At 36.0% G+C, this 14,980-nt stretch overlaps 1 protein-coding gene across 1 annotated transcript in view; it reads left to right on the top strand.

Annotated features, from left to right (window-relative positions):
• LOC115428029 (CMP-N-acetylneuraminate-beta-galactosamide-alpha-2,3-sialyltransferase 1-like) overlaps positions 1–10,224 on the top strand; it is a 54,135-nt gene extending 43,911 nt beyond the window's left edge. Inside the window, exons 5-7 of the mRNA XM_030146803.1 lie at positions 7,844–7,889; positions 7,975–8,094; positions 9,646–10,224. Of these exons, the coding sequence (XP_030002663.1) occupies positions 7,844–7,889; positions 7,975–8,094; positions 9,646–9,813 (334 nt within the window). The 3' untranslated portion in view covers positions 9,814–10,224. The remainder of the gene's footprint in view (positions 1–7,843; positions 7,890–7,974; positions 8,095–9,645) is intronic.
• The last annotated feature ends 4,756 nt before the right edge of the window (positions 10,225–14,980 follow it).

The following is a 14,980-nucleotide window of genomic DNA, read 5'->3' as shown; positions in this document are numbered from 1 at the left end:
CAGATTTCTGATAAATCCATCAAATCTTTCAGAAATGTCATTTATTCCCTTCCGTCCTCACTTCCTTTTTTTTTTTTTTTTATTAGATTTTTGATCAGAAAAAGAAAAAACAAAAACTACAAACTTAATTTTAACAGCACAGACTAAACAAGACACCATTATTTTAATAGTGTCAGTGAAGAACATCAGCACCATTACCTGTTACAAATGGCATTAGTTCAACAATAACAACATTCATATAGAGCTAAACCTAAGTCATAATTTGTATTAATTTGGGCAAAACATCAAGTCCTTGTGATTCCCTCAAGACACATGTCAAAACAGTGACATGTGACTGAATCACTTAGAGTCTGTTTAGTCTGTTTCCCACTCTCACACAGAACTATGAACGCCAGAAAATGTTCACTATTGTTCAGTTTTTATTTGGTTACAATAGCATCAGGTTGTAAAACGTTGATAAAGTGCTTCTGTCTTTTTGGCTGAGTGATGTTGCAGTTCCGTAGCCTCATAGCATGATTGCCTGAGTTATACAGTATATGGACACAAGTATTGGGACACACTGAATTCAAGTGTTTCTTTTCTAACAGGGGTCTGAGCTTCAAAACAACAATGACAAATGTCACAATATAGTTTTATATTGGGATAAGTATCATATTGATTATTAAAATTGATGTTTATATGTCAAATCGGCATGAACAGGACATCTTATGAGCTGTAGCCATGATATGTCCCAATAGTTTTGTCTATATAGTTTATAAACATCAATATTTCCTTAAAAGTTTAATGGGAGAATTTCCTTTTCTAAGTGAGATGTAGAAAGTGTATTTATTTATTTTCAAAGCAAAGAATTCCTCTACAACAAATAATTAATAATAAATAATATGGTAAATGATAATACAAACAATAATATAGGTTGTACGTAGTTGTGGTTGAAAATTATTATTTGTCTATGTAGTGTATGACTAAGGCCATAATACTGTGATGATCAGGAGAACTGCTTCAGTTCAGTCACATGCAAAACATGTAGCAAGTCAAACCCGAGTAACTGGTTCATCAAGTGGCATAAGATTAAAAAAATAACAATGCTTTTGACATAGTGGAAAATAAACAGTCATCGAAAATATAGATTTTTATTGTTTATGTTGTCATCAGGTAGCAGTACTATATTTACAACGATTCCTTATATCTGATGACATAGACTACATTTAAGGGCCTGAATTCTACAATGATACATTTTAATAGGAACCAAAGTAGCAATGTTTGTATGTATGAGACTTATAACCCATATGCTGCTTCAAACTGAAAGAAATAATTGGTAACTATATTAATAATCCATTGATTAGTGATTAGTTGCACAAAAAATGCTCAACAATATCCCTTCTGTTATGTTTATGCTCCGTATATTAAGACAATCTTCTGATTTTTGGTTGTCAAGATAACCATTAACTGAAGGTCTTGTTTTTGACTTTCTTTCTTTTTTTTTTTTTTCTTTTCTTTTACTTGTCTTGTCCAGCCTCATAACAGCAGAACAGTGGTCTGGCTGCCTTGTTGCGCTAAACAAATTTGCTTTGTCAAGGGGACCTTCATCAAGTATATAAGGCTCCCCTTGATATTCCAGTGTCTTTATTTTGGGTTTAATTGAACCACATTTTGATGCTGGACCTGACAGGAAGGACCAGGGGGAAGGAGAAGAAAGGGGGAGAAGAGAGAAGGGGAGAGAAAAAAAAGAAAATAAAAAGAAGGTGACAAAGACCCTCACGACCAAAATATCAACAATAGTAACAATAACAACCACGGTGATGGTTTCAATTGATTAAACAAATCAGAAGCCGCTTTCCTGGCCTTACATATTAAACATACTATCACCCATAAAGTTGGAATAATTGTCTTTTCAGACACATTTGTCTTTTTATTCCTATTAATACAGATCAGTAATCACCTTTGACCAGGTGGAATGATTACATACTGAGTACCAGTAACACTTTATCTATCAAGAATAAGTTGACATTTATACATTGTCACAATCATTTCATTAGGAGATGTATAATTATTTTATTCTATGAGCAACAGTGTATTATACATAAAATAAATAGTTAGCTGATGAGTTGAGAAAACTAAGACTTCTTAGCCTTCTTTCTAAATCAGAGGTTAAAGGATACTTTTCTCCAGTTCATCAGTGAAGACTTATGTGTATTTTACAAATCATTACCTTCATAGCATAATTATCTAAGTCAGTGGTTCTCAGCCTTTTTTCAGTGATGTACCCCCTGTGAAATACTTTTTCAGCCAAGTACCCCCTAACCAGCGCAAAGCATTTTTGGTTGAAAAAAATGACTTAAAACAGAGTGCTGTGCCATCAGTGTCTGATTTATTAACCCTTTCATGCACAGTGGTCACTACAGTGGACAGTTTTTCTACAGCTGTTTTCTTGTATATTCATGGATTTTTGTTATTATAGTTTCATATCAGCCAACACAATACACTGCAATTAATAACATTACTGTGACTTTGCTGTTCTTGATAAACCAAATCTAACATGTTTGAGTGTAAATCAATTCCTTATTATTGTTATTAGACTGTAATTAACAAAGTTTTTTGTGTTTTTTTTTTTTGGCATGTTATCTCGATGAAGTGACTAGTATTGGAGTTCACTACAAACAAAAAGTTAAGGATATTTCTGTTGTTTTTTTTGCCGTTTTTTTTTTTTGCTATTTTTGCCATTTGTAAATAAAACTATGTCTGGTCATTAGTGTTGCAATTCAATTCACACACAAAAAAGTAAAAAGCATTGTGCAAGAATCTCAACTGAAAAAAATAGCCCCAAAAATTTTAAATATCCATAACTTTTTGTTTGCAGTGTATGTTAAAATGTGAGAAAATATCAAATTAGCAGCATTAAATGTTTTTATTTCATTGTTTTCACACAGCATATCAGTAAATACACGTTTCATTGCTTTAAAAATTAAACACACATTTTTGCAACTCCATGAAAAATAGCTTCATAAAAAATAATAATCATCTCATTTTTTTTTAAATGCCCAAAGAGAAATAAAGAAAAAAAAATCTTGATTAACATTCTCATAATTCATGCATGAAAGGGTTAAACTTTGGAACTCCATTTGTAGTGGTCTCTCTTGAATTATTTGGAAACAAAAAGATATAACTAAAAAAAGAAAGAAAGAATTAACTTAATTATAAATAAAGATTTGTGCACATAAAAATAATTATCAACCTAAAGTGTCCTCCTTTGGGATCATAGTAAAGATCTGTTCTCAAAAAGAATTACACTTCAACCACAACTCTATTGTTTGAGTTTTCAAGTGATTGACAGGTGATGCTAGGTGGCATATGACAGGTTGGGTGGAACCATTCTGGTATGGGGGAGACTCTGGGTTTTTAGGAGGATGAAATTGAATAGCCTACTGAATAGAAAATTCATTTTATGAACTTATATATTTTCCTGAAATATTTAATTAATTTAATAATTATTTTTAAAGGATTTTTTGCATGGATGCTACTTTTTAAATATATTTTAAAATCTCACGTACCCCCTGGAGTGCCTTCACGTACCCCAAGGGGTACGCGTACCCCCATTTGAGAACCACTGATCTAAGTCATATTTTTGTCCAGATTGTCATATCTGCATAACTTTCCTCTCCTAACACTGCTGCTTCATTTTATGCAGATATCACTATTTGGTCAAAAATATGACTTTGGTATGATATGAATCTGAATGCTATATGCCTTATATGCTATACCGCTAATGAAATGCTCTTTGTCTTTAAACTAAAACTCTTTCCCTTTCACAGATCATCTCCATCACCATGTCAACAAAATACAGGATCTTCATTTTTCTACTGCTGCTTCTCACTAGCATCTGTATGGTATGGGTGGAAAGGAGACCACAAGTTTCCTTCAGTCTTCCGAAATTCCAAAACCGTCACTGTAACGCATGTTTACCAAATGATGATCCATGGTTCGTAACACATTTTAACAGATCTGTCAAACCATTTTTGTCAAGAAAAAACAGTCTCTCAGTGGATAATTTTAATTGGTGGAAGGTGAGAAAACCGCACCCTGTCATCATCTCTGAAGCTTCATGTACATGAATGCCAGCAGGCAGATGAAGGATTCATTCACATAAAGCATTTTGGTGTCAGAAATTACAGTGGGATCCTCATGACTACACTTACTACAAAGCAACAATTGACAGGCTGTTTCAGCTCTTCCCATCCCCTCCAGATGAACCCAGCTCTGGTCGCTACAGGACGTGTTCCGTGGTGGGCAACAGCGGTAATTTAAAGGGCACACATTACGGACCATTAATAGATTCCCAGGATTTAGTCATACGGTAAAAGAAAATCAAATATAGTTTTTTTTCAGCTCGTGTCAGAAAGAAAAATCCAAAATTGATTATGATTTGAAATGTATGTATTAGGATAAACAGAGGTCAGACCAGAGGCTTTGAAGAGGACGTTGGGACCAGAACAACTCATCGTATCATGTATCCAGAGAGTGCGACTGACTTGGACAGCACCACTCATCTTGTCCTGTTTCCATTTAAGATAAATGACATTCAGTGGATTATCAAGGCTACAACTACAGGATATTTTGGTCGGTGAGTACGCATTTGTATGGAGAAAACTGGACTATATTGCCAAACATATTGCAACACCTCTCCAAATCATTGAATTCTAGCGTTTTAATCATTTCCACAACCATAGGTGTGTAAAATAAAGTACCTCCGTATGCAGACTGCTTCTACAACCATTTGTGAAAGAATGGGTCACCCCTCAGGAGCTCAGTAAATTCAAGTGTGGTAACATGATTGGACACTACCTGTGCAATATGTCCATTCATGAAAGTTCCTCACTACTAAATATTCCAATAAACTGGAAGTGATATTCTAACAAAGCAAAGGCAAATTGGAACAACTGAGCCATGAAGTGGTAGGCTATGTAAAATCACAGCACATGCTGAGGCCACAGCCTGCACAAGTTGCCAATTTACAAGCTACAAACCTCCAAACTTTGTGTGGGCTTGAGATTAGAAGAACAGCGTATAGAGAGCTTCAAGTGATGGCTTTTCATGGGCAAGGATCTGCATCCAAGCCTTCCATCACCCAGTGCAATGCAAAGCGTTGGATGCAGTGGTGTAAAGTTCGTCCCACTAGGGCACTGGAGAACGGTACTTCCCTGACTGCATTGTGCCAAGTGTAATGTTACGCTCGGTCTAGGGGTTGCCGAGACGCAACATGAAGTGAGACTCCCCTCCCTCCATGTCCCTTAACAAACAGGAGCAAATTATCAAAAATGACCAGCAACCGCGGAACTGCAGTATGAGATATTTATTTACAAAAAAAAGAAAAAATTAAATCAGGTAAGGGAATCATATTCTACAAACACAAAATGAAGGAAACCAAAATACAACAGTCTTACCAAACAAAAACTTAAAGAAAAGGATTCCCTCCTTGTATCACAAGGTCTACAAAGTTCCAACAAAAATGTACAAAAGGCTGGTCTGCACACAGGGGAGGATGGAATGAGAGGAGTCCGGGGAGGAATGAAAATCTGTCCTTTAAATCTCCCGGCTCAACTCCAAAGCACCAATCAGACTCAGCCAGCACACCAACACCACTCCTGCAGCTCATCCTCAATCAGCTGCTGCCAGCAGAACAACAGCACACCTGCAGCTCATCTTCCTTTAACTGCTATCTGTTGGAGGGACAACAGAAACAGAACACACCCACACAAGGAAGAGAACAGAAAAAACTACAAAAATACAACAGAACAAATGGCACAGCCCATGATAGAATCAACAAAAAAAATACTAACCCTTAACAGTAAAGTTTGGTGACAAAGAGATTACAGTGGTTGTTTTCCAGGGGTTGGGCTTAGTCAATAGCAACTACTTTAATGCTTCAGCATAACAGGACATTTTGGACAATGTCTTTCTTCCAACTTTGTGGAAACAGTTTGGGGCTGGCCCCTTCCTGTTTCGGCATGGCTGTGCACCAGTGTACAAAGCAGGGTCTGTAAATACATGGATGAGGGAGTTTGGTTTGGAGGAACTTGACTGGTCTGAGGTCTGCACCTCAGCCTGACAGAACACCTTTGGGATGAACTGGGATGCCAGCCAGGGACACATTTCTGGGTTAAATAGGGAACGAAGCTGTTTGCGCACCCTTAAACGCAAATAGTGAGCAAACGATGGGTCAGCGAACATAGAGACTTAATGAATGCAAAATCCGTTTCTGTGCTCGTTGTATTTGCAAATCCATTGTTCGCTCACTATTTGTGTTCAAGGGTGCGCTAAACAGGTGCGTTCACTATTTAACCCAGAACAACGGCTCCGCTCCAGCTGTTTCCAGTCATCTGATCTGACAGCACTATGGTTAGAATGAAGAAGTATTAGAGGATATCTGTGAGCCCGGATCTGTGACCTCCTCCCTTACCCTCACCAGACTGGACGGACCTCCTCATCCTCATCTGACTATAGATGGACCCCTTCAGCTGCCCCCGCCCCCTTACACACACACACGCACGCACGCACGCACGCACGCACACACACACACACACACACACACACACACACTGAACTGAACTGATCTGAATTATTTACACATATGCCTCCAGCTGGACGTCTAAGGATGACCCCAGTTATTCCGCACTGGTGACTTCATCTAAATGGTCACTGTTGGTTGTAACCACGCCGAACAACAGGACAAACAGATTGTACGGAAAAACTGAACGCTGTTCCGTTCCTCTCATCCACGCTCTCATATCTCATTACGCACGTGCACGCGCACACACACACTGGTGTGTGTGGCACCAGTTCACTGGCTCTGCCCCCATACAGTTCTCATTCATTCATTCATCCGTCAAAGCCACACACACTTGGTCCTGAACTAATCTATATTTATCCATAAATCGATAGAGAATAAAATTCAGTGAGTGGATCAGTCCTCACTCAGTAAATTCGTTTTTATCAGTGCAAAATGTCCATGGGAAAAATCTGATATCATTAAAGATATTGTCAAACTTGTGTTAAAAATCTTCTTTTTCAAATGTAAATAATATTTCAAAGGACATACATGACAGAAATGAAGTGAAATAAAGCTACAAGAATACATCCTCCTTCTAACGCAGACCTCAGAGGTCCGTGTTAAAATCAGCCCTTTAACGAGGAACTGGGCGAGCGCACACTTTTAACCAACTAGCCCAGAAATGGGATAGCGCATTTTGTGTTGTGTTGGGGTTAACGAACTAACGCATGAACACATTTTGCGTTGCGTTAGTTGTTAACGAACAAAGAGCGAGCCCAGAAATGTGATAGCGCAAAATGCCTTAAATGGATGCATTTTGCGTTGCGCTGGGCCTTAACAACTTAACCAACCAGTGCAGAAACGAGCCCCAGGTCCTCTCATTAGTGCCTGACTCCACCTGTGCTTCTAGAGTAAATAATCCACATGAACACACTCCTAAACTTTGTAGGAAACCTTCCCTGAAGGGTTAAAGCAGTTTAAGCCGTAAAGGCAATATAGTGTACCAACATCACAAAAACATGTAAGCATCATAGAAATTCAGCTCACTACAATGAAATGTTGTGGACTGTTTTGTATTTCCATCCATTTCCATTTCATTCTAGCATCAGCCATTGTAAACCTGTGGTCTGTGGTTTCAAACTGAAAGAAAATAATGTCACGTATAAACCCCAACATTCTTGTTTTTCTCCAAAAAAATATTCTCCAAATGTGTAACATATTTTGTGTGTTTTGTTTTTTGTTTGAGGGGGGGTTGTTGTCATGTTATTTAATTACTACATCATGTGGCGTTTCACACAGGTCATATGCTCCAGTAAAAAGAAATATCCAAGTTAACAAAGATTTGGTGAGTAATAACTTTAAGTCATTGTTATTTGTAGCTGCAGTGACTGAAGAAATCATGTTTACAGAATAAATGTCATTTATTACAGGTGTTGGTAGTAAATCCAGCATTCATGAGATACACCCATGAAAGAGGGCTCGAGAAGAAGGGCAGATACCCATCCACTGGCTTTATGACTGTGGTTCTTGCAATTCACATTTGTGAGGAGGTAAGCCAAGACTTGATAACCTCAACCGAGCCCTTTGGTCAGTAGTTACTGATCAGACCTGCACAGCATTCAGGGGAATTCTGGGCCATTCTTCATTACAGAACTGCTGTAGCTCAGCCATATTCTTTAGAGGTCTGGTGTGAACATTTCTCTTGAGGTTAATCCACAGCATCTCTAGTGTAATTCAAGTCTGCTCTGACTGGGCCACTGCAAAAACAGGACTTTGTTTTTCTGGAGCCATATTGTCATACATTTACTTAGGGTCATTATCTTGTTGACATATATACATCTTTTCGTGCCAGTGTGTTCTCACCCACCTGAGTGGTATTACATCTCCTCAGGTCCTCTACCAGAGGTCTAGGAGCCTTAGGGTATGGTGCAGGATCTTAGCTGTTCCTAGGCAAGCCGGGGGTAGCTGAGTTGCCCCAGGATTTCATTATTTTCTTTCTCAGATCAGCTGCCCTTGTGTTAAGCTTTGCAGTTTATTACCCAGTCTTACACTGTAAGATCGGAAAAGTTGAGTTTACTTAAAAAATTTGAGTAAACCGGTTGCCTTAAAAAATTTAAGTAATGAGTGATGAAAACTTGAGTGTATTAAACTTAAATACTTGACTTGAATGGAATTGCTTTCTTCAGTACAACACACTAAATGCCAAGTTAATTTAACTTAAAATTTGTTGCAATGTCAATTGCTTTGTATTATCATTAACTTAATATCAATTCATTGTTCTCACTTCCAAGTTGATTTAAATTTGAGTCTTTTACCATATAAATTTCTATGTGTAATTGCTCATTTTAATATACTGTAAAGTGGATGGGGGCTGGGTAGGATGTTGGCTCATTATAAATTGTCAACAATGGCAGTGTTTTTAATTTGACCAAGTGCAAAATTTAACATTGGACTACAACATCTACAGATGACCAGTAAAGCCATTGTTGGGCCTATGGTTCTGACTCATGGTACAGCTCTACAAAAATCCAAAAACAAATAAAAAAAAAGGCCAATAAACACTGCCATACACACATTAAGTCCAAATTAACACTAACACCACAACTCCACTGAACCCCTGCACAGAAAAATAACACATTTACAACAACATGCCCAATACCCACAAAGCAATGCAGAGATATAAAGGTGTGGTCATGACTAAAACTTAGTGATTTAAATCCATTCAACTTACACTTTTTTTGTACTTTCAACTACATCTAGAAATTAGTAGAATATACATAACATTTTATAGTAATGTCATAAAACTTAAATAATTTAAGTACATTGTAATTAAAGCATTCTAGTAAATACAAAGTCTGGGCTTACAGTGTAGGGATGATAACAAAACCTCCCCCAAGCTGCCCAGTCGTCTTAGCTTCCCCCTTAACATGGCATCATTGTGTTTTTGTGTATCCACCCTCCTCATCAACCTCCTTACCTAAGTTTGCCTAAGGTTCCTGATCTGACAGCTGGTCTCACTTCAGTCAGTGTTCTGCTCATAACATAAGGATGGTAAATGTTCACTGTGTACAGATGACCAAGTCAGGTGAGTTTTGTTACAGGTCCATGTGTTTGGATTTGGAGCTGACAGCGATGGAAACTGGAGTCACTACTGGGAAGAACTCAGGAACAAAAATCTGAGAACTGGACCACATCCTGGGTCACATGAGTATAATGTTATTTTGCAGCTGGCACAGAAGCAAAAACTTAAGTTTTATAAAGGACACTGATGCAGTTTTGGAGACAAATTATGTTCAGAGAAAAGGAAACTGTGGAAAAAATAATCTGATCATCTAGCAGTATCTGTTGATGTCGATCCACAGGTATTGAGATAACTGCATTCCATGTGCTAATATTCAGGGTGCGATTTGTCAAAAAACAAAACAAAACAAACAAAACAAAAAAACAGGGGGGATGTTGTTTTTTTTTTAAATCATGAAAAACAAGCAATCAACAGGTGTAATTCTTTTTTTAGTTAACGGTAGGCCCTATTACATGTCAGAGAGTTGGACATTCATCTTTAGCCCTTTCATGCACAGTGGTCACTACAGTGGACAGTTATTCTACAGCTGTTCTCTTGTATATTCATGGATTTTGATGTTTTATTTGCATATCAACCAGTACAGTGGACACTTATGCAACACCCCATACATTACAATTCATACTGTTACCATTCCTGTTCTTGCTAAACCTGATCTGCAGTAACATATTTGAGTCTAAATCAATTGCTAATTGTTATTAGACTGTAATTTAAATTTCTTTTAAAACAGAAAGTTGTTTTTTTTTTTTTTTGCATATTATCTGATTGAGTAACAACTAGTATTATAGTATGTTAAAATGTGAGGAAACATCAGATTCACAGCATTAAAAATGATTTTATTTCATAGTTTTGACACAGTATGTCAGTAAATACATGTTTCTTTGCTTCAAAAAGTAAAAGCATGGTGTCCAGCTGAGGGGACATTTTTGTAACTCCATGAAAAATAGTTTCATAAAGAAATTTCAAATTGCATTGTTTTTTTCATGCCTAAAGAGGAATAAAAACATTCAGGGAAAAAAATCTTTATTTCAGTAATCGTAATTCATGCATGAAAGGGTTAATGCAAACTAATTATACATGAAACATTTAATTTTCTGCGATGTGGGAGATGGCCTAATTAAGTTTCAGCACCATGGATAAGGGCCGATCACACAAACATGGTAGAGGATTTATGGCGAACAGGCAACTCAATCAGACTGTAAAACCTAACATGAAACCTAATCCATTAAAATTTCACATATCAAAATAATTCCTCTAATTAGACTAAGTCAACAGTTTGCTCTGATGTCAGACTTCATGTGGCTTTTTCAGCTTTCCTGTTGACGCGTCATCTGCAGCATTTCACCCTTCTTTTCTCCACATCTCTGCAAACTTCTGAGCAGGTAACGAACTGGCCCATCAACAGCAATAAAGAGAAGACTGTTTATTGACAATTCATTCTGTTGCACTCATCAGTGAGGAGGTGATTCATGGAACTAAATCCATGTTCACACTCTACTATTGACACGGAGAGTGTGGAGACGGCAGATAACATTTTGTGGAGATTGTCTCATCGGACTCCATGGCATGTATATTCTCAAAACTCTTTCAGAAGCAAAGGGATGTCTGATACCTCAGCAGCAAGAGTTTTTTGAACTAGTGAGTAGGGATGTAATGATAAACCACGGTAAAAATTTCCAATGGTTAGTATTACCTTTTAAATTCTAATCATCATGATAACCGTGTTCAATTACCGCACTTAGAAAATGAGAAAACTTGATATGTAAATGGTCAAACAAGCGCCACTATGACCTGTCCAACTCCTTTTTTTTTCCACTCAAAAACCACTCAGGAATCGATAGGAGAATTGATAAGGAATTGGACTGGTAAAAAGAATCGACAATGGCATTGATATTGATAAAATCCTTTCAGTTCCCACCCCTAATGCCGATATCTCTGGCCATAAGGTGCAATCTTTAATGCACATTTGTATGTTTGATGTTTCCATGTTAATATTTGAATGTTTCTGCCACAGAAGGTACATTGTGCCTGTTATTTTATTGTTTTTTTTTTTTCAAAATACAACTTGGTTACATTATTTTAGTGTGCATATAAGTACTTTTTGAACATTTTGAGTATATTTCAACAATACCACGATAATAATGATAACCGTGATAATTTTGGTCACAATAACCATGACATGAAATTTTCATATCATTAAATCCCTACTGGTGAGTGACATTTGAGAGAGACGCACAGACACAGAAAGAGAGAGAGAGAGAGAGAGAGAGAGAGAGAGAGAGAGAGAGAGAGAGAGACTGATATATACAGAGACAGATAGGTAAGGTATACAATGTATTTATGTGCATGGGGACATTCGCGAATTCCGAGACTGTCAACATTTCGATTCAGGAAAAAGTTAGTGCCAGTAATGTAGGTTATACATGAAAAAAAATTCAATTGGTTTTTAACCCTTTCATGCATAGCAGTCACTGCAGAGGACAGTTACTCTACAGCTGCTCTTTTGTATATTCATGGGTTTTGTTGTTTTACTTGCATATCAACCAATACAGTAGACACTTATGCACCATCCCATAATACACTGCAATTCATACCGTTACTGTAACTTTGCAGCTCTTGAGAAACCTGATCTACCTGATCTACATATTTGAGTGTAAATCAATTGCTAATTGTTATTGGACTGTAATTAACAGTTAAAAAAAAAAAAAGTTGTAGTGCTTTGTTGTTTTTTGCATATTATTTGAGTGAGTAATAACTACTATTATAGTATGTTAAAATGTGAGAAAAGATCAGATTAGCGACATTAAAAAAAAACATTTATTTCATAGTTTTCACACAGTATGACAGTAAATGCATGTTTCTTTGCTTCAAAAATTAAACGCATGGTGTCCAGCTGAGTGGATATTTTTGTTAATCCATGAAAAACACGTTCATAAAAAAAAATAAAATTTAATAACTAAAAAGGAATAAAAACACTCAGGAAAAAAAATCTTGATTAAGGTTCTTATAATTCATGCATGAAAGGGTTAATCATAGACAGGGTTGACCCCCCGAGGATGAAATTCATTCAGCAGAAGTAGGAATGTAAAAACCAGATGGGGGGGTTGATCTCACCCACCCCCCCCAACAAATCGTACCCTGCTAATATTTACTTAAATGACTTGGTTCATGCCTCACATAGTGCTGTCTCTCATAATGCTGTTACTGTGTCCTAATAGATACTTCATACATGCAATATGGATGACGGCTGTGTAGTTCAATTCTTATGTGAGACCCTAAGTCGCAGGTGTCAAACATGTGGCCCGGGGGCCAAAACCGGCCCACTATAGGGTCCAGTCTGGCCCGCGGGATGAATTTACAAAGTGCAAAATGCAAAAATTACCCTGAAGATGTTAACAGTCAAAGGCATCAAACTCAAAAATAATAGCATAATAACCTAGGAATAATGACTCCAAATTTTCTTCTTGGTTTAATTTGAAAAAAAAAAAAAAATGATATCATGCCTATAAATAATGACAACACTAGGGATGTAACAATATGAAAATTTCATATCACAGTTATTGTGACCAAAATTATCACGGTTATCATTATTATCACAGTATTGTTGAAATTGTGCTCAAAATGTTCAAAAAGTACTTATATACACACTGAAATAATTTAACCAAGTTGTATTAAAAATAATAATAATAATAATAATAATAATAATAATAATAATAATAATAATAATAATAATAATAATAATAGGCACAATGTACTTTCTGTTGGCAGAAACATTCAAATATTAACCCTTAGTAGTCTGAGCCTATTTTGGCTATTTTTCAGTACTTTTGAATTTGTCTTTATATACTATATATATGCAAATGTTTACTATACCCATGTTTGGTATCTTTTTTTTTCAGCACAACTTCATCTATATCATCTGCCTATTATTTTTTCACTTTAACCTACTATAAAAACATAAAAGGACAAAAAACACACAAAAAAAATAAAATCCGATTTGAAAAATTTATAAAATTTATTGCATAAATAACACACAGATGCCTAACAAACCTTTTCAAACACTTTAAAAGTGAATATTGGTTCCAAATATTAGGTATAGAACATTAAAATTGCAATAAATTAAAACTATACTCAAATATTTGACATGAAAGCATAGTTTTACACAAGGTTTTTTTCCCCTAAAAGTGTGGTATTCAAACACAGTTATCATGATAATTAGAATTTAAACAGTAATACTAACCGTCTGCAATTTTACCGCGGTTTATCGTTATACCGGTAATCATTACATCCCTAGGCAACACCAATTTTTTCTCTTTGATTTATTGCAAAGAACATTAAATTCTGATATCCTTTGATAATAAAATGTCAATAACCTGAACAAATATGAACAACCTGGAATGTCTAAAGAAAAATAAGTGTAATTTTAATAATATTCTGCCTGTTTTGTGTCTTGGTAGATCTACACACACATGTATTAATCATAAGTTGAGGCATAATATTAATAAAATTGTACTTATTTTTCTTCAGAAATTTCAGTTTTTTTCAGGTTATTCACATCTTTTTTTTTGGATAGTTTGAAAAATATAAATGTTTTCACAATTTAATGTTATTTTTTGCATATAAAAAATTTGGAGTTGTATTTATTTCTAGGCTATTCTGCTATTATTTGACTGGTCCGGCCCACTGGAGATCAAAATGAGCTGAATGTGGCCCCTGAAAGAAAATGAGTTTGACAGCCCTGCCCTAAGTATTGGGTCTATTGTTTACAGTTTCTTGTACATTTTGTATAACTATGTGTCAAATATGCTATGACTTTAGTTTCTAAAAACACACATGCACACTAGTATCCTGGTTAGCAGCCTGCTCCTGGTTTTAATCATGTTCATGCTATGACATTTAATTGGAGTGTCGAGAAACCTGGAAACCCATGTCCCTGTACGTCAGATTAATTTAGTCAGACCTTCCAGCTTCTGCCTGACTTTCAAGGTACTCCACTAAAGAGAACATCTGGTTCACAGCAGACTCAGCATTAATCAGTCCCTCCAGAAAAACATGATTACATGATTGCATAACTCAATACATAATCAAGGAAATAGCAAAATCCCCACATTTTTACGCATAAAGTTTAAAAGATATTGCATTGTAACCAAGGTTATTATCGTTAACAAAAACTAACGAAATGACGAAAACTAGAATTGAAAAAACATTTTCGTTAACTGAAATAAATAAAAACTATAATTAAAAGAAAAAATGATAACTGACTGAAACTGTATTGTGTGTTTACAAAACTAACTAGAACATATAAAAATGATGGATGAAATTCTCTTCATTTTCATCTTTGTCAACGTTGGATTGAT

This window comes from Sphaeramia orbicularis, chromosome 11 (assembly GCF_902148855.1).
Source record: "Sphaeramia orbicularis chromosome 11, fSphaOr1.1, whole genome shotgun sequence".
NCBI lineage: Eukaryota > Metazoa > Chordata > Actinopteri > Kurtiformes > Apogonidae > Sphaeramia > Sphaeramia orbicularis.
Note: the sequence above shows the minus strand (reverse complement) of the source record. Positions and strands in the feature narration are given on the sequence as shown.